Here is a 22,467-nt window from a genome sequence, read left to right as displayed (position 1 = left end):
TATCGAGGTCAACGAGTGCTGGTTTCTGCAACCCGACTCCATCAAAATCCACCCAACTGCGTCGATGAGCTCTCGGTGTTTTCCCCGCGTGGTCTTCAAATAATGACAGTGACAACCGAGAAATACAGCTACCGATTAGGTCCAGAATGTAAGTCGTGAGGCAGGCTGCACAGCGTGTCCAACACCAAACATGCCTTTTCTTTCTTATCGGACACCCATGAATTCCCATGGGCGGAAGTAGTTTACAAGGTAAACCGATTAGATTGACTTTTGGGGGTGGATGAAGGTCATTCAGTTGTCGATTAATGCCGCGGTGGCTGTCTATAATGCTGCTTTGCCATCCATCAGCTGAAAGCTTTGGTCAAGGTGGTGCGGACTTACCGTTCTATCGAAAAGAGCATCATAAACTCTCCTGGATCGAGTGCCAGATGAATGGAATTCTCTGTCTGGGCATGACACAGGGTCGTTGATCCTGTGAAGACCCAGCGTGGCCTCCCATTCAGATCTGGGTCAAACAGCGATATGATAGAGTTGCTTCCATGGACGCCAAACAGGACATGCTTTGTATAGTAGTGTAGCTGTTGGAGTGCATTGGGTCGTGCTAAGATAGCCAGATGATGGTAAAGTCTTCCAGTTGTAGGATTCTTATCCGACGCTTTATTGTACCAATAATGGGACACACTAGTCCAAATCTCCCGATCGCGAATATCATCATACTCAAGGGCCATACGGTATTGACCTAGGTCACCAAGACATTCTATCCAGGTGTCTTCAAAAGCTGGGACAGTCTCGTATAGTAAGGCCACCACAGAGTAAGCCAAGTATAGGAAAGTAAGCATATGATCCAAGGATTTAGACGAATGACGCAGTAGCTCAAGGAACGAATGAATGCCGTGTCTCCACATACGCGCAGGCATGGCATATTTGGTGGCTAAACGCTGTGAGGCAGGGCTTGCAGACGGATACTGACTTGCAAGAAAGAAATCGTGGTGTTCATGAAGTAAAGTGAGGTGCAATGCGATAAGGGCCTGCCACTGTTCGTCGTTGAGCTTAGAATCTGTCTTCGAGTTATTTTTGTCAGAGTTAGTATTGTCGACCTCGATGCATTTGGTCTCTACCATAATGAAACCTGCATAGATGCCCTTGACCTCAGCAACAAGTTGCTTTTGTGAAATGTGTTGAGCAGGCTTGTCTCGAGCGATGTTATCGTCGTTTCGCGAGCTGTGCTGTGTTCCGATGGAACGAGGGGCAGGACGAGGGTTGCAGTGTGTGTTGACAGGTAACCCTGTTGAGGTTTGTGTAGAAGTTGGAATTCGAGTTCCAGTTCTATCAAACGGCTCGAAGGGGGTTTGCAAGCGTTTGCAGCTCAACTTTGTGCTCTCAGCCTTGCTGTTGTCGAGATTGGGATCCCAGTCACTCGAGTCAGATTCGATATTCAGTTGCTGAGCATAACGTCCCGTGCCTGTTGAATGAGCCCAAATTCCCTTCCCCATCAAAAGGGAAGTAGTGGGGGCGCGGGCATCTCTTGGCTGCGGTTCACAATCATCGACATAGATATCGCTAGAGGGAAGAGAAGGGCAGCGTCCGAGAGAGGCTGCTGAAGTCCGAAAGCAAACACTCCCCATATTATCAGAGTCACTGTGGTCAATTGTCTCCATTCGCTATAGTTTGAGTATATGTTAGCTGGTCCAAGGAAGCGGTTGGAAAGCCTTACTTACCTCCGGACCACTTCCTGGTAGAGAACAAGAGTGACTAGCAAGGTAACTTGCCAAATAATTAGGGTTCTAATATAGTAAGATAATGCACCAAAGGGTTGGTTTCTGAGCATTTCTTACACGCATGTCGCAAGTGGTGCCCAGGACATCCTCTCTTCCTGGCTCCGGAAGAGAAGGACCAGGATCGAGGAGTACAGATTGAAGTAGAAGATCCATAGCTTCATGCTCATGAGAAAGATTCAACTTATATGTTTGAAATAGAGAAAACAGTCTAGGATTGTCAAGGAATATTGGAAAGAGTGATATTGAAACGTGTGTGGGAAGATGGAGCGCCTAAAAATAATGATGCAACACGAAGGAAGACGAAAGATATTTGTTTGGTATGAGATAGAAAGGGATTTGATAATGGCAAACAAACAGAGGATACTCTCAGCTATACAGCTGGCCAAGCGGCCTAAGCGGTCTAATGTAAGGCGCCTCGATGGAACAAGGAGTGAGAATCTATAGGACAATAGGCCTCCTATGTCGGAATGCGAACCACATTCACAAAGGCGAACCATTTCATTGTCGGTGACGTAGTTGCCTTCTTGCATATTCACTCATGGTTGGCTCCTTCCCCTTCTTTAGCTGACGTTGTTTCCTTGTTCTGAAACCAGGCTCTGCTCTTTCTCTTTTCGTTGACATTGAGGCTCTGCGGCTCTCTGAGTACTTCCCACCTACTTTGCTCTCCCGACACCAGTTCCTTCCCCCTCCCTTCTTGAACTACATGGCTTCGCTTCTGCTTAAACTGATCTAAAACAAAACCCTTCTTCATATTTCTTTCTTCTGGAAGATCATACTTGATCCCGACGAGACACCATCTATGTCAATAGCACCACAACAAGGCTCGGCTAGCTATGTTACAGATTTTGTGCCAAACAAGGACTTCAGCACGCAGAAGGCGGCTGAGAATTCAGATTCAAACTTCGAACGGCATCGTCAACCTAGCTATCTAAGAGAGAGTGATTTGAGTACAATAATTTTTGTTGTGGGCTGTGGTTCAACCGCCATCCTTGTTTACATACCGTCACTATTCCAACAGCCGGCCAAAGAGACTTGCTTAAGCAAGTTCCCAGTATGTTAATATCCACCCGATCGATTCATAGCTAATACTTGTCTTTCATCGTAGGCATGCGATCCTACACATCTACAAGTCCCGACGCAACTGCCCCAACCCCTACGCGCAGCTGTCACCTGCGAAACACTTCTGTGTATTCTCTCTATTGCCATATTTGCCCACTGGCTCTGTATCTCTCTATTGTTGCAGAATGCGCGCTGGAGGGAACGGTTCTCAATGTCATTGCTTATTGTTGGGGGACTTACGTTGGTATCCTCTCGAATAATCGGGGATTCGGCGGTCTTGTTTCTTCAAGTACTTCCTGTTATCTCTGATATATTTATCATTTCTTGTCTCTGCTTCGACCTTGTCAGTTGTTAAACGAAACATACTGCAAAGACTTTGGTTATAGAGATGCCATAGGATGGTGGCAATTGAGTAACTTACTCCTGTTATTATTATTTCACAACTTCATGTTATTATCACATCTCCTTAGACTTCAGTCAATCTATCGTTCGTTATACGGACCCTCATCATAACAAAATCGTTCTCAAGGCTTTGTGACCAATGGTGATGAGATCAAAGTACCCATGCTATTATCAAGAAGTCACTGAGATATATCAAACAGAGTAGAGGTATCATATCCTAGTATCATCCTTTGTACAAATCCAAACTCCAATCCAACCATTTTCACTCCTCAAACAGTTGCCGAGCCCATCAAAACCGTGCCGGAAGCAGGCCCAACATCAACGTGCTTCTGAGTCGCGCTACCGCTCTTCAAATCATCTCTTGTGGTCGGTGGACGTCCGAGGTCAGCGACGACGTTGCGGACTCTCTGTCGCATGCTCTTGTGGTGCTTAGAGCCATCACATGCAGTTGTGTCTGCTTCGGCTTTTGTCGGTGAGTCCGGGGTTGAGACTGAGATTTGGGCTTCTTTGGAAAAGACGGTTGAGCCTGAGAGGATGGAGGCTGCGTCGGAGCTCGAAGAGGGACGCTCCATGGTATCTTGATTGTAATGAAACTTTCTAGTATATATGACTGAGATCTGATAGTTTAAGAGGACGGAATAAGGACGAGAGAGAGACTAGCTAGGGATGAGAGTAGTCTTTATATGAGGTGCTGCGTACTGTATGCACCTTGTTTTCAGCTCTAGGACATCTCTAGGTCTGGATTGGGTCTAGATTTCTGTTTGGGTGGTGTTAGTGATAACCCCGCGCAGTTGCAGTTGCGCCCGCTTTTCAATTAACCTTATTTAATATGTTCCACTTATCGGGAGCATTTGATTCTTATGATAACAATCCAAGATACGTCTATAATATCACTATGTACTTGAAACAAGACCACCGATAAAAACAATGCTGGGGGATACATACTGATTCTCTCACAACAGCTGAGGTTTACAGAAATCTGGTGCTATCATGTTGTCTGCCCTGTCAGCCTTAAGACTTCAATGTAACCCTCCTCTTGATATCTCGAGGCCATCTATCATAACCATATCCACAACCATCCACATCAACAGCTGAACAATCCTCCTTGGTATACCAATAAATTGACTTCTTGAGATTCGATGAAGAAAGCTCCGTATCATCTAACTCGATCCTTGAGAAATCTCCAAACTGACTCTTGTTACCATCCTCGGTTTTAAAGGCTTCCCAAACACTGCGAATATCCCATGGCCCATAGTCAGAATACTCTTCATCTTCACCATAAACCTCGACTACCGCATTCGTCTTCTCCAGAAGCTGCGATGTCTGTTTCTTGCATTCATTCGTCCTGTACGCCCCGTTTTCCTTGTCCCAGATCACCCGGTACCATACAGTGCTGTCTTCTTGATAGCTGGTTGCTTTGTGAACCATGTTGTATAACTGACCCATGGTGAGACCCTTCAGAGGCGAGTTTGGATAGATCTGAGTAGTAGAAAGCTCGAACAGCCCTAATTGAACGTCGTAGAGGTGCAAGTATCCTAGAGATGGCGGCGGCGGTTGAGATACAAGCATCCGCCGCCAGCTAGAGGCGCTCATGGTAAAACTCTCAAGACGATCCGTCTTTTCCAACTTCAAGATCTTCTCGGATCCTCGTTTTGCATTCGGACCCTTGGGAGACCAGGGCAAACGAAGAAACGAATCCGCTCTTCGAAGGGATACGTACTCACGATCGATGTCGAAGAAGCATCTCCCAAACTTCTCAACCAACAGAGTGTTGAGGGTAAAGGACTCGGGCCTTTTTACCCCAGTTGAAGGCACAGGTTGGAAGAACAGCGCTTGCTGGATCTTGGACGATCTTGCCATTGTCGCGGCCCAGTACCGACATACGCGAGATGCAGAGACAAGAAGAGTCTTTAGATCGAGGTTCACGAGAACCAACTCCAGCAACTCTGGGATTGAGAGGATTCTGCCTGCAAAGTTTGCTTCTTCCATGGCAACGTTGAACTCTTCCATATCCAAAGAACAGTGGAAGGTAGAAATATGCCGTATATGGAAACGATGATGATAAATAGTCCAAAGCAGTCCACTTAACCAATCTTATGTGGAGAAAGTTGACTCAGGCATTGAGTTATCTGTGTACCATCATGGGATCCAAGCGTATGAAATAATGAGAAATTTATGCAAACTGTTGCCTGCTTGTCTGCCTACGCCTAGCGCAAGTCTTTTCCCTCGCCCGCAAACTGAATTGCAGCACAAAGTCCTGCTTCCTTTAAATGGATAGATGTCATGCGAGGTGTATAATGCTAGCCTATGCGAAGAGGTGTATATATCTGACATTCATTGGCCAAAGTGAAGTGATCAACGTTGTCGACTCCTTGCCATATAATGACTAGAGTCACAGTAACTTCATGACTGCCTCTTCACGACACAAAACAAAATGAAATCCCATGCGCCCAGACTCCAATTGCGCTGTCAAAAGACCCGAACGACAGCCCATTCGTACCCAATCCTGCAGTAAATTCTCGTACAGAAGCCCGACAAAGATTAGACAGGTCATGAATGAGCAGAAGAATAGAAGAAAAGATAAACATGTTGCGTATGCGCTGAATCAATTGCTTCGCGCTGTCATCTCGACGCGCTTGTTTCCGAGATCGACAATCTTGCCTACAAGGTTGCCTGCGTGATCCATCTCGGTGATATCGTCGGCGCCTCCTAAGCTCACGCCGTTGACCATGATGTTGGGCACAGTCCTTCGTCCAGTTGTCTCGAGCAGTTGGTCTTGTAGGGCTGAGCCTTGAGGGTGGACGTCGAGTTCGACAATGTATGGCTCGGGAGTGATGGAGTACTTTTCGATCAAGATGCTCTTGGCTTTCTTCGAGTGGGGGCAGTAAGTCTTGGAGAAGATGATGACTGTGAAATGGTTAGTAAATCTCTTTTATGGATCGTTTATCGAAACGTACCAGGAGACTTCTTGAGGATAGAGTCAAGTTCAGCGCGTGCCTCAAGTTCCACTTTGCTCCTTGTCTCTGTCTCGGGCTTCTTGTCGGCGGCGGCAGCAGCATTAGGAGCAGCAGCAGCAGCAGCAGCAGCATCGCCCTGCTCTCCAGCGGCCGGCTTAACAATCTTGTCCTTGTTCTGTCCCTCTGCCGAACTTCCAACGCCAACGACTTTCTTAGGGGGGTCGGGTCGCAGACCACCCTTCTCGTTTGCCTTGCCCTTGGCCTCTGCTTCAGCAGCCTTGAGACGTTGCTGCATTTCACTGGCCATTTTCTTATCCTCTTCGTCGATATCACCATCTCCGTCCTTGTCGTTATGCGATTGTCCAGCTTTCTCGCCCGTAGCAAAGTCCACAATAGGAGCGGGCATCTCGTTTGCGCTCATGGCATTTTGGGTCTTCTTGATAAATTCTTGTCCGGTAGATGTTTCGGCATCGTGATGAGAGTCAAATCCAGAGGTGTAGAAGAGGATGAAGATGAAGGTGCCGATTGTCGCCAGGATCAGTAGGCGTACTCGGCGTGGAGAAGGCATCACGGGTGGGATGAGAACGAAGATCGCTCGCAGGACAGGACCAGGGTAGGTTGAACGGGAATGCGCTAAAGAGCGAGCTCTGCTCTGGTCGAAGTAGAGCTCTCGGGATCGCGGGATGGACTGAGGAGTAACAGACTCGGTGGTTTGAACGACAGTCGAGGGTGGAAAGAACGGAAAGGACAGTGGAACAAATATCGTATCGGTCGGTTGGGGCGATGAACCGAGGGCGGATTGATTTGACTTGGGTTGATGAATGGGGAGCGGCCAGGGACAGATCAAATTGGTAGTGGAAATGTAAGGGAGAGCTCCCAATTCCAGCGGAGGGTTTAGTGGATGGGAGCCAATCAGAGCGTCATACGGAGATAAGACGGTGCATGCGTCACTAGGAACTGTGTATCTTGAACTTCATCTACATCAGTATGACAGGGTTAATATTTGGTAATCAAATAAGTGATATTTAAGAGATATGATCCATACAAATGAGAATAATTATTAAGTACAGGACACAAATATTAATATCCCACCGACGCCAGCATCAGCCCTCCATATCAAACAGCTGTACAGTCAACTACCTAGGCCAGATGAGCCAGCTCTCAAGCCATTCTTTACTTGTTTGCTGTATAAAGTTTCTGTTAATCTCAGTAATTATATTTAGTTGAGAAGACGTATTACTTACCACTGAGATTGTATTCTATACTGTCAACCTCTCGACGGAATGAGGTCCTTGGTCAGGTGCGGCCAGCGCTGGTAGGCTTTCACTTGGCTGTTGAGGCTCTTCAAACATGACTTGGGGAGCTTCTTGATGACTGTGTGAATGCGATCTTGTTCGAAGACGCAGTGCTGCTCTTTCGGCGTGAAGGCTTTGAAGATGGTGATTGCCATGATGGTGATGGTGCATTGCTGGTGCAGCTTCGAGGGTCATGGCCCAGAAGAAGAAGGCTAGGAAGAAAGATAAGTTGAAAGACAGCATCTTGATGTGTTTGAGTGTAAGCGCTGGAGATGATTGTTCTGAGTATCTGCTCTGATATCTAGATCTGCCAACCATCGACTCTTATATCTATCTTCAAGGGCCATCCCCCCCTTTGACATATAAGACCTTATGACGAGTGAGTCAATTATATGAGGTTATTTCCATGCTTCAACTGCCGCTTTCAGCCTCCTCGAGACCCTTTGTGAGGAATTTACAGGGTCGTGGGCCGCGCTGAGACAACCCACCCGATAGAGCTGGTTACGACAAAGCGCTATTTCTAGTGAGTACAGCCCCTTCAACTTATGCTCCCTCCGTCACCTGAACTATTATACTACTAAACAAGTTTAACGGGTCATGTTTCAATATCTCAGGTTTGTTCATCATCTTGGCCGTTGAAAACATCGTCAACGTTGATTAGCCCTCGTGGAAAAGGGAAGGCTGGCATGTATGTCATGTATCTTGAGACATTCTCAATAATCTCGATCCACTCGACCTTGTGATCACTACATTCTGGCTATCAGACAGAAATTACAATTGATGTTGACGTGTTGAATCATACTCTCTTCTCGAGGTTCGACTTACATGAAAGTCAGCTTTACCGAATGACTAAGCAGACGAAGACCTTGAACCAATAAGAATTTGCCAAAACTCTTTTCTATTTCTACAGTGAACGTCCACGGTGGCACGAGCGCTGTAACTAAGTGATGATGGGCGGATCCGTATCCATTTCTAGGCATTTCTTGACAAGTTGCCATTTCTAGTGACTTCGATTCATCCATCACATCAAACAAGTGAAGTGTCCTTTTGCTCGACTGACTCATATCTTGAAGTTGATACAACTTATAATAGATAGAACTTCTATCATTTTTTGTTAAACTATTACACTTTTTCCGTCATCATAAAACTTTATCATTGTCTTTGTATTCCTTCGATACCCACTTCTACTTGCCCTTGCTGTTTAACCATCTCCCACCTTTTACCTGCAGAACAATCCCCTTCAACAAGACTCGAGTGTCTGCCAGGGACAAACCCTCCCTAGTCCAATACTTGACCTCCCCCTTCCGGGAACTTGCATCTCTAAAAGACATATCGTCCTTCAGCTCTCCACCATGGCTCCTTCTAGGGCGAAATCATTACCCTTCTTCGTTGCCCTGTTACTGGGCATTCTTCTCTGCATCTTCACAGCACCGACACTCGCCTCACCAGCCTCAGAACCTTCTCCCAACGCAGATGTCGAGCTCATTTGCCACACAGACAACCCAAAGGACTGTTACCCCAAAGTTTTCCAACCAACAGATGAGTTTCAGGTCGTTCATGATGATCAAGAACTTCCCCACGGACTCCACGTCCGCCTGAACATGTCTAATGGCAAGAAAGAGGCCAAGATCAACGTTCCTGATGAGGGAAACCCTGCTCTTGAGGGACTCCCTGTTGATCAAGCAGTTGTCGTTGTAGACCAGCAGCAACAGGAGGACCCTCAAATTCCCAAGGGTGCCCCGGCCTATGAGCCTATTGGAAAGATCAAGGAGCCCGAGGATGAAGACTTTGTTGGAAAGCCGTTTTTCACAGCCATGAGAATGTTGAAGGCTGGCGAAACAGGTGAAGGCAAAGAGCTCGACGACGCGCTTGAGGGAATGGAGGAACTGTCTCACGACATTTACTACGGTCTCAAGGTCACAGAAGACCCCGCGGTGTTGAAGGCTCTGTTCTGCATGATGGGTGATTCCGAGATCACTACCCCCGCAGGTGCCACTCCTCGTGGCCACCAAGCAGCCGCTATCCTGGGAGCTTCTCTGCAAAACAACGCAGCCGCCTTGAAGGAAGTCACCAAGCAGTGGTCTGGTCTGATGGAGGCCCAGTGCCCTGCTAACGCCAAGTCTCTCAAGGAGTCTCTCTACACATCTCTTGTGCCTTCTCATGTCCCGTCCTCTATCAACACCAAGACACTGGCCTCCACGGTGAAGGCCAAGGTTGGAGCCATCAACGGCCTCATGAAGAGCGACGTGATCCGGGCAGATTTCCTCAAGAACGACGGCATGAAGCTTCTCCTCGAAGTGCTTGTGCCCGAGGGCAATGAATGGGGTACAACCCAGCGCAAAGTTGGACAGCTAGTCCTCGACACATTTTTGGATGAGGATATGGGCGCTAAGCTTGGACAGTGGCCTCGCACAGAGCGATCTAGCGATGCCAAGTGTCGTGTGCATGAGACCAGTACTGAAGAGGGTTGCTGGGATTACCACATTGCAAGAATCATGAAGGAGAACAAGAAGGATAGAAGCCATTGGAGCCGAGACTTGAATGACCGTCTTGCGGCTTTGAGGAAGAGCGGCATGGTGCCTCCTAAAGTCGAATTGTAGAATGTTTGCGAAATCATGAGTTAAACAATAGAATGTGTATTAATTTTGATAAAATACATAGAATTTTCTATACGTGATGATATTGGTGAATGCTATGGTGAATTGTTGGCCCGCAGTGAGCGACGAATGGTTCAGCGTGTAAAGAATTTCATGGAAACCTCACCATACATCTCCACTAACACAAGCACTAACACAACACACCGACAACTACTTGATAGCCCGATTTCACCTCAGTCGATTATATTCATCTGTAATTCGCCCAGATGGATCAGCCAGCGCCTTTTCAAGTAGAGTCCCTTAGCAAAGGTCGTGGCATCTTCTCCACCAAAACCTTTGTTCCAGGCGACATTATCCTTCCATTCACACCTACAATCCTCATTCCCTCGCTCTCCCACATAAACACAGTCTGTAGTCACTGCTTCAAACAGACAGAAGTGCGCTCCTGTTCCAGATGTCACGCCGTGTCCTACTGTGATGCCGCCTGCCAATCGGCAAACTGGACAGCCGTCCACTCCAAAGAGTGCAAGGTTCTACGCAAGGTCACGGAACAAGGGCGCCCAGGACTTCCGACACCAGTACGTGCCGTCGTTCAAGCTCTGGTGAAGCCTGAGATTGGTGCTGTGTTGGAGGGCCTGGAGGGGAATGTCGCGTCTTGGAGGAAGAGTGAGAAGTGGGCGGATATGGAGATGATGGCCATGGGCGCGAGTGCTTTTGCTGGGCTGGGAACTGGTCAAGAGGAGGTGCAAAAGGCATTGACACTTCTCTGCAAAGTATGTTACAGATATGATACTACATGCGACTCTCCACTGATACAACCTAGATCCAAACAAATGCCTTTCACAGATACGACACTGATCTGGGTCAAGTGGGCATTTTCCTAGGACCAAAGCTCGCCATGGCGAACCACTCCTGTATCCCAAATGCTATGGTTCAATTTGTTGGCAGAAAAGCTATTCTAAGGGCAGAGAGACCAATTACGGTTGATGATGAGATCGAAATCTCTTACACAGGTATGTTTTCAGGCCTTGTTCCTCTACCTTCACTAACAGGTTATCAGATTACACATTCCCTCTGTCAAAGCGAAAGCAGGCACTCGCACCATACTTCTTTGACTGCATGTGTCAAAGATGTGAGAAGGATCTTAACATATACCAAGTATGCGCTGATTCACCCATTATCGACATGAACCGCCATAGCCTGGCAGCGGATATTGGTAAACTTGCTCGACATCCTGTCGCAATAAACTCGAGCAAGATTTCAGCAGCGAGAAGATACAGCGAAGAACTCTCTGGACTACTGGATGAGAAAGAGTCAACTGGCTCACTGGAAGGCCGTCGAACATCTTTGCGTATGCGCTACCAACAATGCCGAGGACTAGTCGGTGAAGAGATGTGGGCTATATCACCACTCGCTCAGCTGCTGTCAGAGATATCGATTCTACACGCCGAAGAGGGCAACTTTGTGTACGCTCTGGTGACAGCATGCTTCATAGCAACATCCTGCGACCCGTACCGACATGTTCTACCATACCATCCAATCCGCATCAAGGGTCTGTTACTCGTCGCCAAACTTCTAGCCAACACAGCAGCAGATACAGCTTCTCTCGGAAACTCGCAGGCAGTGGCATTCAAGGGAGACTTTAACCAAAGAGCTCTGCAGACGCTTCAGGAGATCGACCAGGTGTCGCTGTGCCAGATGTTGCTCATGATGGTTCTCAAGTCTGTTCCCAGAGGCTATGTGCAAGAATGGGAAGTCTCAATCACTGCCAAGCAGATGTTGGATGAGATAAACCAACTGCCAGGCAGAGAGCAAGAGTTGACACTGATCGATGCTTGGAGAGAAAATCCTGAAGCTGATCAAGCAAAGGCCTTTTTCGAATATGCTGTTGTGAAACAGGTTGATGCCCTGGCTAATTTGGGGATGGATGTATTTAAGATGGATTTTGGGCAGTGAGAAGAAGATGAAGTGCTGCCTTTAGAATCAGTATCAGTCAAGACCAACACAATGAGGCAGCTACAAAAGTCGATTCTATTTAAAATATCCTTCCAGTCACCTAGCCCAGCTCAGTATCTCCATTTGTGATTAATGACTATCCAGCATCTCCGTGGTTTAAACATCGAGGTTGACCCCCAGGCAGGTCAGAATCCAATAGGCACATCGCAAGAAGTCACCCACTAAACAGCTGCACGATTTGTAACAACTTGTTACGACGGTCATAACTAAAGATATCCCAATGGGACTAGTAACGCTTTTTTACTTACTTACCATGCCACAAGAGACATGGCTGTAGTGTACATAGTTTGTTACAGCGCCTTCGATCGTCAAGTTAAAATCCATGGTTTCGTGGTCTAACGGTTATGACTGCGGATTCTGATTCCGCCAGCGAGGGTTCGACTCCCTCCGAGACCTACTTTTTGGCTTTCTAAAGATTTATCTCTCATATCTACTTTGAGGCGTAAACTCTTTTTTCTTTTTTCTTGTTTTTTTTTCTTGAGTATGGTTCTTCTTGACTGCCTAGGCGTTAGATGAACGCTGCAACTCATCAGTAGTACAATTACAAGAAAGTCTAGATCGGCAGATCCGGGAATAGATTGGTTCTCACCCAAGGATCTATGATACAAACCAACTCGTTCAGACACAAAAGCATTCACTTGATAAACAGTCAAATACAAGCATGTCACTCAACTCCATGGCTTAAACCTAATCAGATTATACTATCATCGATAGTCGCTGGAATAACGCCGTCTCCAACTGACTCTATACAAAAACAGATTCTGTCCACCATCGCTTACCCAGGGCATCAAAACATAAATACTTCTCCTCAAGAATGTGACCCCTAATTACATATATGTGCGTGCGTACCATCATCAAATACCCTTCGTTTTCAAAATGCTGCAAATCATAGCTCAAGGCGCTCGAAATCAAGCGTCAGAGTAGTACTCCTCATTATACTGGTGGCCTGGGGGGCTCGTCCAGCTTTGTCCACCACCTCCTCCAATAACATTCTCCCTTGAGCCCCAGTAACCACTCTTTGATCGCTTGTCGCGCTCAAACTCGGCCCATCGCTTCATCGTAATCTTACTGCTGTCGAATTCACCCTCGTACTCAAGGCCAGCCTTCTTAGTCTTTTCACCAGCTGTCTTTCGAGTCTCACCCCAGGAGAAGTCATCGAATTTCCAGAACGCATAGGTCGGTAGAACAAAATTCCAGATTGGCAGCGCCAGCAGGTAGATGAGCATCCACACAATGTAGGACCATGAGTGGGCTGTGACGATAACAAGAAGACCGGGTAGACCAAGAATCAAGGCCAAGAGGACAAGAGGAATGATTTGGGGCGGTGAGTTGATGATGGAGGTAATAACTAGATATTTGTTAGACAAGAAACGATCCGTATGCGTTTGTTACTTACCGACGTAGAAGGTGAATGCAATGGCAGCAGGCAGAACCAGAGTGCCGACCAGTTCGACGAAAATGATAAACTGCATGGAGAAGCAAAAGGTACCGCAAAGATCACGGACCAGAACCAGTTCCATCAGGTTGTGGATAGTTGAGTTGATCCATCGACGTCTTTGAGAAAGGAGAACCATGAACTCGTCGGGGACGGTTGTTTTGCATACTGCCTGTGGAATAAAGACCTGCTTTCGCTTGGGGAACGTTCGGAGCATCAGAGTTGTAAGGAAACGATCCTCACCCAAAAGGTACAAGTTCTTCTCGTGCAAGGTCTCGACCACGTTCTCCGAGTAATGCTCAACAATGTCGGGGTTGGCCAGAATGGGAACCCAGTAGTTGTGACCACCCTTGGGTGCCTTGATACGGTACATACAGAAACAACCGGGCAGACAGGTGACACCACCAAAGACGGATTCGAACGACTTGGCAAGATGATGAGAGACAAAGTACTCAAACACCTGGATGGCCGTGACCCAGCTGTCTCGTTTGTTGGCAATCTTCGTTTCACCGCAAAGACCCATGATCTCAGGATCCTTGACCATAGCAGAAATCATGTGAGTCAAACTGTCCGGGAACACTTTAGTGTCGGCGTCAACCATAAGGATAATTTCGTAATAATCCGGCGAGATACCCGTAACCTTCCATAAACCGTTAAACATTTCGTACTCGAGCTCTGTCATTCGCTCATCAAACATGACCTTCTGGAGGAAAGACATGAGAATGATCTGACTGTCTCTCTTTCCACGGTTACCAGGCTTGGACTTGGAGGCTTCATCGGGAGTTCCGCACTTAACAACGACCATCATTGGCACTCGCTGCTGACGATCAGCGGGGATACGAGAGTTCTTTCCATAATCGTAGAAACCACAGTAGATCTTGGCCATGTTGTGTCGCTTGGAACCGCTGGCAACAGCCACATACGAGAATGGCTCAACCATGTCCGGAGGAATTGAGTGATCCTTCAGCATACCCAGGCAGACATCAGGTGTCGACATGGTTTCACCTTGACCCTTGATGATACCGTCACAGATAACAACAATAACCTTGTGGCTGTTGGGATAATCAGTGGTTGCAATCGAGTCCAGAGTAGTTCGGATACCCTCTTCTCCTTCAGAGTAAGCAGTGACCAGACACATCGTGTGAGCCAATGGGAAACCAAAGGGCATCCAGTCAGAGGGAGGCTGAGGAACCACAGCATCATGAATGAAGCCAGCAGGACCGGGGCCATCGGTAGGTGTGCTCGAGTATGGGTCGGAACGGAGGAAGCTGCCGCGGCTCTCGTTACCCTGCTTGAACATACCGCCAGGTGAGAGTAGCTGGTTAGAGGTGCTCTGACTGGCCATGGTTGTTGGCATGCGTCGCCCAGTTTGAGCCCTGACATCGGGACCGCCGACAGTGGAGAATCGAGATGTAGTAGGGAGGAATGATCCACGTTTGCTGCTTCGATCCGACGAGCCATAGACTGTGCTTCCAACATCGCCAGGAAGGCGAATGGGGGCGCGGTAAATATCCTCTGACCAATCCTCGATCTGTTTGTTACGCTTTCTGCGGTCCGAGGTCTGGGAGGTCTTGCTGGGCGCGTACTTGCGACAGATGAACCATTGGAAGATGATGGCCAAGAAAAAGCGAACACCAACGACTGAAAGAATAAGAACCAGTGCACAATAAAGAACAATCTTGGAAGCAATGCAGCCGATTGACTCAGTATCAACAGAGCCGACCTTAATAATCTCTTCAAAACATTGGACATACTTCTTGTCTGAAGAAGACTGGAACATGCGTGTGACATCGCGACCGCGAATAGCCTTATTGACTTCCGATTTCTTGTCTCGGAGCTCTTCAAAACGCTTGGGAATGTCAACCTGACTTGAGTTGAACCAGTGGAGGAGATCGAGATCGAGAACGTTTCCTGAGTAGACGACGAGGTTACGAGAGTTGTTCTTGATATCGTCCCAGGTGAAGTAGACATCCGCAGCACCACTCAAGTCGAGATAGAACGCGTTTCGGGAGTTGAGTGTCGTGTGACAGCCATAGCCAGAAGAATAAGGAACGGTTGTGTTGACCTTGCTGGAGCCGTCTTGCTTAAAGGTTTTGCAAGGAAAGTACCAGGCCAAATCGCCATCATCATTCGTAGGCACGTCCGACTTGTCAGCGAGTGTGATCAAACCCTTGCATCGACCGTTGACGTTCTGGAACAAAAAGCTTCCGTCCATACCCGCGTTCTTCTCCGGAAGATCGTAAAGGACGTTAGGACCTAATCCATCTCCACGAAGAGGCATTCCCTGTGCCGGAGGGTGATGAGATTTAGACAGATCGTAGGCCACACCGTGGAAGATCATGTTGCCGCCATCAACCTTGTTGACGCGCAGTCGCTCCTGGGGGGCACCACAAACCACGGCGGTGAATCCGAATGTGAGAAAGCCGACAATGGCCATGATAACAAAGATAATACTGATGAGACCCATCTTTTCACGCCAAGCACGCTGCTGTGCCCTTGTTGGCATACCGCAGCACTTCATGATGAAGCCGGGCGCCCAAAAAGTGACAATGGCACAGTAAACATTCCAGAAAGTAGGCGGCCGAAGCTGCTCTTCAATTCGCTTTGGCGGCTTCGAATGGCGCTTCGATCTTCTCTTGATCTTACCTGACTTTGTACGGTCTGGGGTAGGAACAGCCGATGCAACAGCAGCGCTCTTCTCGTGGTCCCCACTGACGGTTCGCCTTTGTCGAGGAGAACCATCTGAGCCACCGTCGTTGTAGTTCGAGTTAGACCGCTCTGTTGATGCTTCAAAATCCTCATAAATAGGGTCATTTCCAGTCGAAGATGGCAGGATATTCATGTGAGCAGCGTGCTTGTGGTAGTGGTAGTTTCTGTGATCTCTATCGATTCTGTTTCTCTCCGGGCGAATCAAACTTCGTTTTCGAGAAATGGGTTGTTCCGGGCCGGCATGGCGCGTTTGTCCGTCTGGGGACGTTGGCGACAGAGGCATGCTCTCTGTATTCGAATTAATACCGATGGACTCTGCGAAAGAGGAACCAGATTTCCCACGTTGGTGTGAAGCCAGATTGTCTACTGCATGGTAACCACCAGTCTCGATATCGACGGGTCTTGAGCGTCGCGATGGTGAGTTGCGGTAAGCATTGCGCTGATTGTAGGTCGGGCTTGCGCCCGGCCGTTCGGGAAGAGACATTGTCCTGGCAGAACAACGTTAGAATATGACGAGTTTACCGTTAAACGTAGGAGGCGTTATTAGGCTCAGCGCCCATGAGTCGAGGGAGGAGGTGAGGTATCGGTGAGGTTGATAACAATCCAGCATAGGAAAGGGGGATGTTGCGACAAGAAGTTGAACGCCAAGGCGAGGCAAAATCAATTGCGATGAATGTGTAAAGCAGACAAAACGGAGAGCCGAGCTGCAAGGAAACAAAGTTGACGAGATCTACTTACGAGAAGATGGGCTGTGGTTGTTCCAACAACCTCTCTCGAGGATTAGAGTTGGGAATATCCCTGCAAAACTGGGAAGGTCTCTTAGGAAACGAGCAAGGCGAAGCACAGGACACGCAGTGCCCGTGTGTCGTAAGAGTCGAGTTGTCAAAGCTTAGTGTGGAGAGAAAAGCATGGAGTCGAATTGAATAAACTTGTCGTCCAGTCAGAACGAAAGAAACCGGACGGCGTTGTTTGGATTAGATGAAAGTTGAGCGATGTCTGGACGCTGGCGTGGAGCAGAGCGAGCGAGTGATGGGGCGACCAGGGTTTTTCGGTCTCTGCAACTTCTGCAGGGGACGGCAGTGCTTTGGAGCGGTAAATGTCGTGATCAATGATGAGAGCGAAAGTGGGAGCGAAAATGAAACGTAAAAGACAACAAGAAGCGACCGAGTCAACGACCCTCGAGCGAAGACAACGACAACGAACGGTTGTGTCTGCACGAGTTTAGTTGAGAAGAGAGAAAGCGAGCGAACGAGCGAACGAGAGAAGGCGATTGATTGAACGGCCAACGGTCTGTTCCTCCTTCCTTCCCTTGCCGTTAGTCTGGCTAATCTGGCTGCTGTCTGGGCAAGAGCAAGCATGGGAAGGGGGCGGGCAATGACCAATTAGAGAATAGCCTTTCCACTGATGGTTGCACTAATTGATGGCGCTAAGTTAAAATAGTCCGAGCATGTGGCCCCTTGGGCTTAGGGATTTGCAGGGGCTTTCTTTCTGTGGGTTGATGGCCCGGCGGTTGCCCCGGCAGCTCGATCAAATCCTGGACTTGTTTGGGAAAGAGGGTTCAACAGCTCTTCTTCCAAGGCAAGAACCCAGAGAATTCTTGTTCTGGCTGCTACTACTCCAGGTGCATTGTTTAGATACGTAAGATGACACTATAGGATTGCTTTTCGCAAGTCATGACAATGCCTTGTTATTGAATCAAGGCCCATAACAAAGAGATAATATACCAGTAGTATTAGTGACCAGGGCCGTAGTCGAGTTCAGTGCTTGGCTAATTCAAGACCAACACTCGACTAATGTTGGACTGAACCACAGTCGTAATCCCCAAGAGATTCAATCTGTCTCCTGCATATACACTTAAATACACTAAAGTATGGCATGCATCAGCAGTTTGGGTTTTTTACACCACACATGCCCTGCTCTCAGGCTCCTTCATACGCAGGAACGAGCTTCTAAAGATGCAAAGGCCAGGGGTCAGTGAACCAGTTATCGCCATGTCGCTTGTCGAGCCGATCTGGTCCTCTAGTTTAATTGCTCCGCATGTTTTCTCCCCTTACTGACCGATAAGCCAAGACCAGTGGGTAGGAGGGTCTCATCCTTTACCATTCCAGCTTTTCTTCCTCGTCACGTCAGAATAGTATCACAAGTCTTGCACTGTCTCTTTTCACAGCAAAAGTATCATAAGAATCTCTATCATGGTGGATTGGATATCTTGCTCTGTTTGTCTTCGGAGATGAAGATACGATTGATGAATAATTGCTCATCAGCTTCAGAAAATTGCAAGGCATCCACGAATGCGGAACAATACCCGACCCCTTCAAGAGATCTGCAATGACCTTATCTTGCTCTCCCTACATAGTAATTTCAGTACCTAGCAGATAACAGTTAGCACCTCGTTGACCATAACCACCGTGTGAAAGGTTTCTCATCAGCGGGCGACTGCGCTTGTTTGTGTAGGTAAAGTAGGTATTCATTTACTTCACAAGACACGTCTAACTCTACACCACGTGTATCTGCAGCCCGGATATTTTGCCGTTGAATCGGCTTTATTTCCAGTCGTTCGGGTCGCATGAACTCAAAATTAATTAAAACCGATAGAACCGTGGCATTTCCTTTGAATATCTACACTTAGTGTCGCTCCGGTGATCTTGCACATGTTTTATTTATTTCCTTACCGGTGGCGCACTCGATCCGCTCCGAACTCTACCCCACTTTGCCCCGATGCCAACCCCGAAAACTATCAAAATACCAGTGAAGCGTTCACTTCGTCGCGGTAGAGATAGCGATGCAATTACTCAAGTGAAATAGGTTTGTCAATAATACGTCTGTTCTATTTGAGGACTAAGATATAGACTGGATTCATTACTCCCAAATTCAGGCCTAGGGTCTCAACATGGAAGGCATCTAACAAGTCAGAGCGCAAGCAGCCAGCTATGTAGGCGATGTGATAGATTAGCAGCAATGCAGCAAGACTGCGTGAGTGGATCTCCTAGAGTTGTGGAATCTCAGATACGAGCAAGATCAACTGGATCATGTGGGTGTTTACAACACTAGCTTGCCTCTTATACGAGATGTATCGCAGAATGATGGGAATGACAAGATGACGACGATGCATCCAGACACAAAAGCTGGGTTCACTTGTAAAGTTGTGAGTGGGTGAAATATCAATAACTAAATTTGGAACATCGTTGCACCAGCATTGACTTCGTCGCGGGGTTCCCCAGGTCAGGAATCAAAGAAGCATGATCCTAGGAAAAGTGAGCCCCTCCAAATTTCTGGCAAATGGGATATCTCTCCAATCACCAATTATTGATTAGCAGATATTGGGGAAATGGGAAGGTTTCAGTATAGTTAAATCAGGAAGCCTGACCATTACAAAGCAAGCTGGAGGTTTTAAGAGTCTGGTTCCGTTAACATAAGCAAGCGTTGTATGCAGGTTGACCACCTTCCGGAGTGGGGTCCTTCAAGGCCCCGGAGCAGCGGTCGGCTCGGGTAGGTGGGGCCGTATGTCGATCGGACGGCCCGCCGTTTATATAAACAACCTGGATCCTGTGAAATGTCCCATAAAGCTCACCCCGCAGGGAGCTCAAAGCCATAAGACATGTCATAAAACAAACTGCTCTATTAGCAGTGCATATTGCTGGATCGTTCGACCGGTAGTGCTATTGGGCCTCAATGCTAGAGGTGCAGATATAAAGGCTTCGGTACAATCAGGGGAATAATGGAGATCAAGAAAAGCAAGAGAGATCAAGACTAAGACCCTGGCCTAGCACAGCCTCAATCGGATAACACACCTGGCTGACCAAGGCAGCACTGGCTACTATGACTATAACCAGGATACGAAAGGTTTCTTTGGTACATTCGTGGGGGTAAGGAACTGCAGTACTCATAAGGATGTTTGCCAGACGCCAGGGACGAAGCACAGTTTTCCAAGATGGTCTTAGTGCAGGCGAGATAGCTCAAAAGGATGGCCAATTTAACAGGGCACTTGGCGCGTAGCAAACATGAGGATGGGCTTGCGCCTCTAGAAAGAGCAGGGGGCATCCGAAGCTGTGACAATAATAACAGTGTGTTCTAGTTTCAATTGGCATTCGTCGTTCTGACAAGTTGCTTTGAAAAGCACTTCTTGTGCACCGATTTGTAATACGTAGGGACAATGTGCTCGCCTTCTTCCCGGGTCTGTGGACAAAGTAAAAAGCAAAGAGACGTTACCGTCCAATCCGGATGTGACAGCAGAGGAAATCTCCGATCAGCTTTGCTTGTGCAAGCAAGCCATTGGCGATTTGACGGCGGTAGTTTGTGTGACGATACCGACGCCATGGCGGCAGCTCAGCCCTGTTGAACCCCAAACACTGATATAGGTAGAGAACGAGAGCAAGGGCTAATGATCACACTGATGCTTCTTTGTATGTCATGCCATCGTGATTCCATCCAAGGCCACGAATCCCCCTGTATTGTACAACACTCAAAGCTTGGAGCTGCTGAAACAACAAAAGTCCAATGCCAGGATTAGTTCACCCGCATTGAAGCAACTCAAGGCCAAGCTTTTGAACATATGAGTATGTATTTGGACGCAGAACCTCGTGGCGGTCAGGCCACAGGTACGTTGGAAACCTAGAGCTTGGCGCAATTATCCGCCGGCCTGGGCTAGACCTGGACCCTTGAGTTGAGTTATTTACGGTGCAGCCACGGGTTATGCTGCAATGACGCTAACGTGCAGTTTCGTAAATGGGCGCGACGGGCTCTGCAATATTGGGAAGCATTGCATGACAGAGGCTTTTCAGCTCTAGCTCGTTGGTTCACGAAACGAATTGAAATCGCAGTGCTTGTCATCTGGAGACTTTGTGTTTCCCTTTTGAGAATAGGAATAAGCCCGGTAATTTTTTACCGACCGTGCCATTTCCGCACACAAGACAAGAGGTTTCGTTCGTCATGCCGAGCCTTCTTGTAGGGAGCTCCGTATCTTCCATCCCTTTAGGGCCGCGTATTGAGATTGGGAAAAGGGGGTGTGCACGACGCTTGTTGCTTTTTAGACACACGTAATTGCTGTGATGCAATCACTTTTGATTCAGAAGACAGTTGAAAGATTGGTACTTTTGACTTGCTTATGTACGATTAGTGGAGGTAGTAAATATCTGTGGTGTAACAAGACGGGAGGGTCCTGAGTTAAAGAGGCACTTGTAAAAGTAAATCGACAGAGCCTGCCTGCCTGCCCGTGCCTTCCTGGGTGACACTCGGTAGAGAAAATCCTTGTTCCTTCCCAGTCATGGCCAGTTCAGCTATCCACGCCAATAAATGTTGGCTTCAATACTCCGTACCTGCCTAGTAAGTCTCTAACTGATTCTTGGTCGTAACTGCCCCATGATGCGGCTTGGCTCGATTGCAGTACTTTTCTAGCCTTGGATATTTGTTCCTGATTCATCATCATCACACTAATTCGTCACCCTTTCTTTCAAGCGAAACAACAATCAATAAGTATTTATTATCCAAACAATTATGATAATATAAACCCCAGACAAACAACCCCCGCGAGTTTCTACAGTAGGGACTATGCACATGGACCATCCGCTCCACTACTAAGCTAAACTCCAGTTGGCACTTGGACCTTGGACCTGACCTCTCACCACCACCAACCGCCAATATCCATCCATCCATCGGACGGCGCAGCGCCAGGACAAGGAAGACCCTCATTGGATCTCAGCCCCAAGTCCACTCATCTTATTGCTTGGAATTTCCTTTGCTTCCGTCCAATTCTGGGACTAGTTAAGTCTTGGCTCTTCCCGTCCTTCTCTCTCCCTTCCATTCTTTGCAGAGAAAGAAGTAAGTGAAAAAAATTGAGATAGGCACAGGTACCTGTTTCGTCGATTCCAGCACCTCACTTTCTCAGGGTCGTCTTTCCCCAGCTAACCTTCTCTGCAACCACCCCTAGTCACTGCACTGTCGCTCGCTGATCCATTCTCTCTTTGCCCTACTGCCCCTTGTCCCCGCTGTATCGCCGCGTTTCGGATCCTACCCAAATATCCTTCGTGCAGCATCCACTCCATAACTGACTGCTACTCCATACGCTACCTGCGCTAAACCGTCCATCACTGACTACAAACTACGACGATCGCTCCTTCTCCTCCTCCACAGTCGCTATCTTCGGATCTTTCGTCTTGTCTTTCTTTCCACGCCTTCGCTTTTCGCACGCTTCGGTCTCAGTGAGTTAGGGTTCATCGTGGT

The 22,467-nt window shown here is 47.8% G+C and overlaps 7 protein-coding genes across 7 annotated transcripts; 2 read left to right on the top strand and 5 right to left on the bottom strand.

Moving 5' to 3' along the window:
• Positions 1-377: 377 nt before the first annotated feature.
• FIESC28_10565 (uncharacterized protein) lies at positions 378-1,658 on the bottom strand (the record flags this gene model as incomplete). The annotated part of the gene is made up of 1 exon (XM_031164696.1): positions 378-1,658. One exon carries the CDS (start codon positions 1,656-1,658, stop codon positions 378-380), a length of 1,281 nt encoding a protein of 426 aa, XP_031011260.1.
• A 1,850-nt stretch (positions 1,659-3,508) lies between these two features.
• FIESC28_10564 (uncharacterized protein) lies at positions 3,509-3,811 on the bottom strand (the record flags this gene model as incomplete). The annotated part of the gene is made up of 1 exon (XM_031164695.1): positions 3,509-3,811. One exon carries the CDS (start codon positions 3,809-3,811, stop codon positions 3,509-3,511), a length of 303 nt encoding a protein of 100 aa, XP_031011259.1.
• A 439-nt stretch (positions 3,812-4,250) lies between these two features.
• On the bottom strand, positions 4,251-5,249 carry FIESC28_10563 (uncharacterized protein; the record flags this gene model as incomplete). The annotated part of the gene is made up of 1 exon (XM_031164694.1): positions 4,251-5,249. One exon carries the CDS (start codon positions 5,247-5,249, stop codon positions 4,251-4,253), a length of 999 nt encoding a protein of 332 aa, XP_031011258.1.
• Positions 5,250-5,844: 595 nt separating this feature from the next.
• On the bottom strand, positions 5,845-6,764 carry FIESC28_10562 (uncharacterized protein; the record flags this gene model as incomplete). The annotated part of the gene is made up of 2 exons (XM_031164693.1): positions 5,845-6,146; positions 6,197-6,764. The coding sequence occupies 2 exons, from the start codon at positions 6,762-6,764 to the stop codon at positions 5,845-5,847; spliced, it is 870 nt and encodes a 289-aa protein (XP_031011257.1).
• Positions 6,765-8,843: 2,079 nt separating this feature from the next.
• On the top strand, positions 8,844-10,091 carry FIESC28_10561 (uncharacterized protein; the record flags this gene model as incomplete). The annotated part of the gene is made up of 1 exon (XM_031164692.1): positions 8,844-10,091. One exon carries the CDS (start codon positions 8,844-8,846, stop codon positions 10,089-10,091), a length of 1,248 nt encoding a protein of 415 aa, XP_031011256.1.
• A 263-nt stretch (positions 10,092-10,354) lies between these two features.
• On the top strand, positions 10,355-12,044 carry FIESC28_10560 (uncharacterized protein; the record flags this gene model as incomplete). Its single annotated transcript, XM_031164691.1, has 3 exons — positions 10,355-10,861; positions 10,912-11,101; positions 11,149-12,044. 3 exons carry the CDS (start codon positions 10,355-10,357, stop codon positions 12,042-12,044), a joined length of 1,593 nt encoding a protein of 530 aa, XP_031011255.1.
• Positions 12,045-13,012: 968 nt separating this feature from the next.
• On the bottom strand, positions 13,013-16,732 carry FIESC28_10559 (uncharacterized protein; the record flags this gene model as incomplete). The annotated part of the gene is made up of 2 exons (XM_031164690.1): positions 13,013-13,452; positions 13,501-16,732. The coding sequence occupies 2 exons, from the start codon at positions 16,730-16,732 to the stop codon at positions 13,013-13,015; spliced, it is 3,672 nt and encodes a 1,223-aa protein (XP_031011254.1).
• Positions 16,733-22,467: the final 5,735 nt, after the last annotated feature.

This window comes from Fusarium coffeatum (assembly GCF_003316985.1).
Source record: "Fusarium coffeatum strain FIESC_28 chromosome Unknown BRIP53273_contig_321, whole genome shotgun sequence".
NCBI classification, from domain to species: domain Eukaryota; kingdom Fungi; phylum Ascomycota; class Sordariomycetes; order Hypocreales; family Nectriaceae; genus Fusarium; species Fusarium coffeatum.
This window is presented reverse-complemented; position numbering and strand designations above follow the sequence as displayed.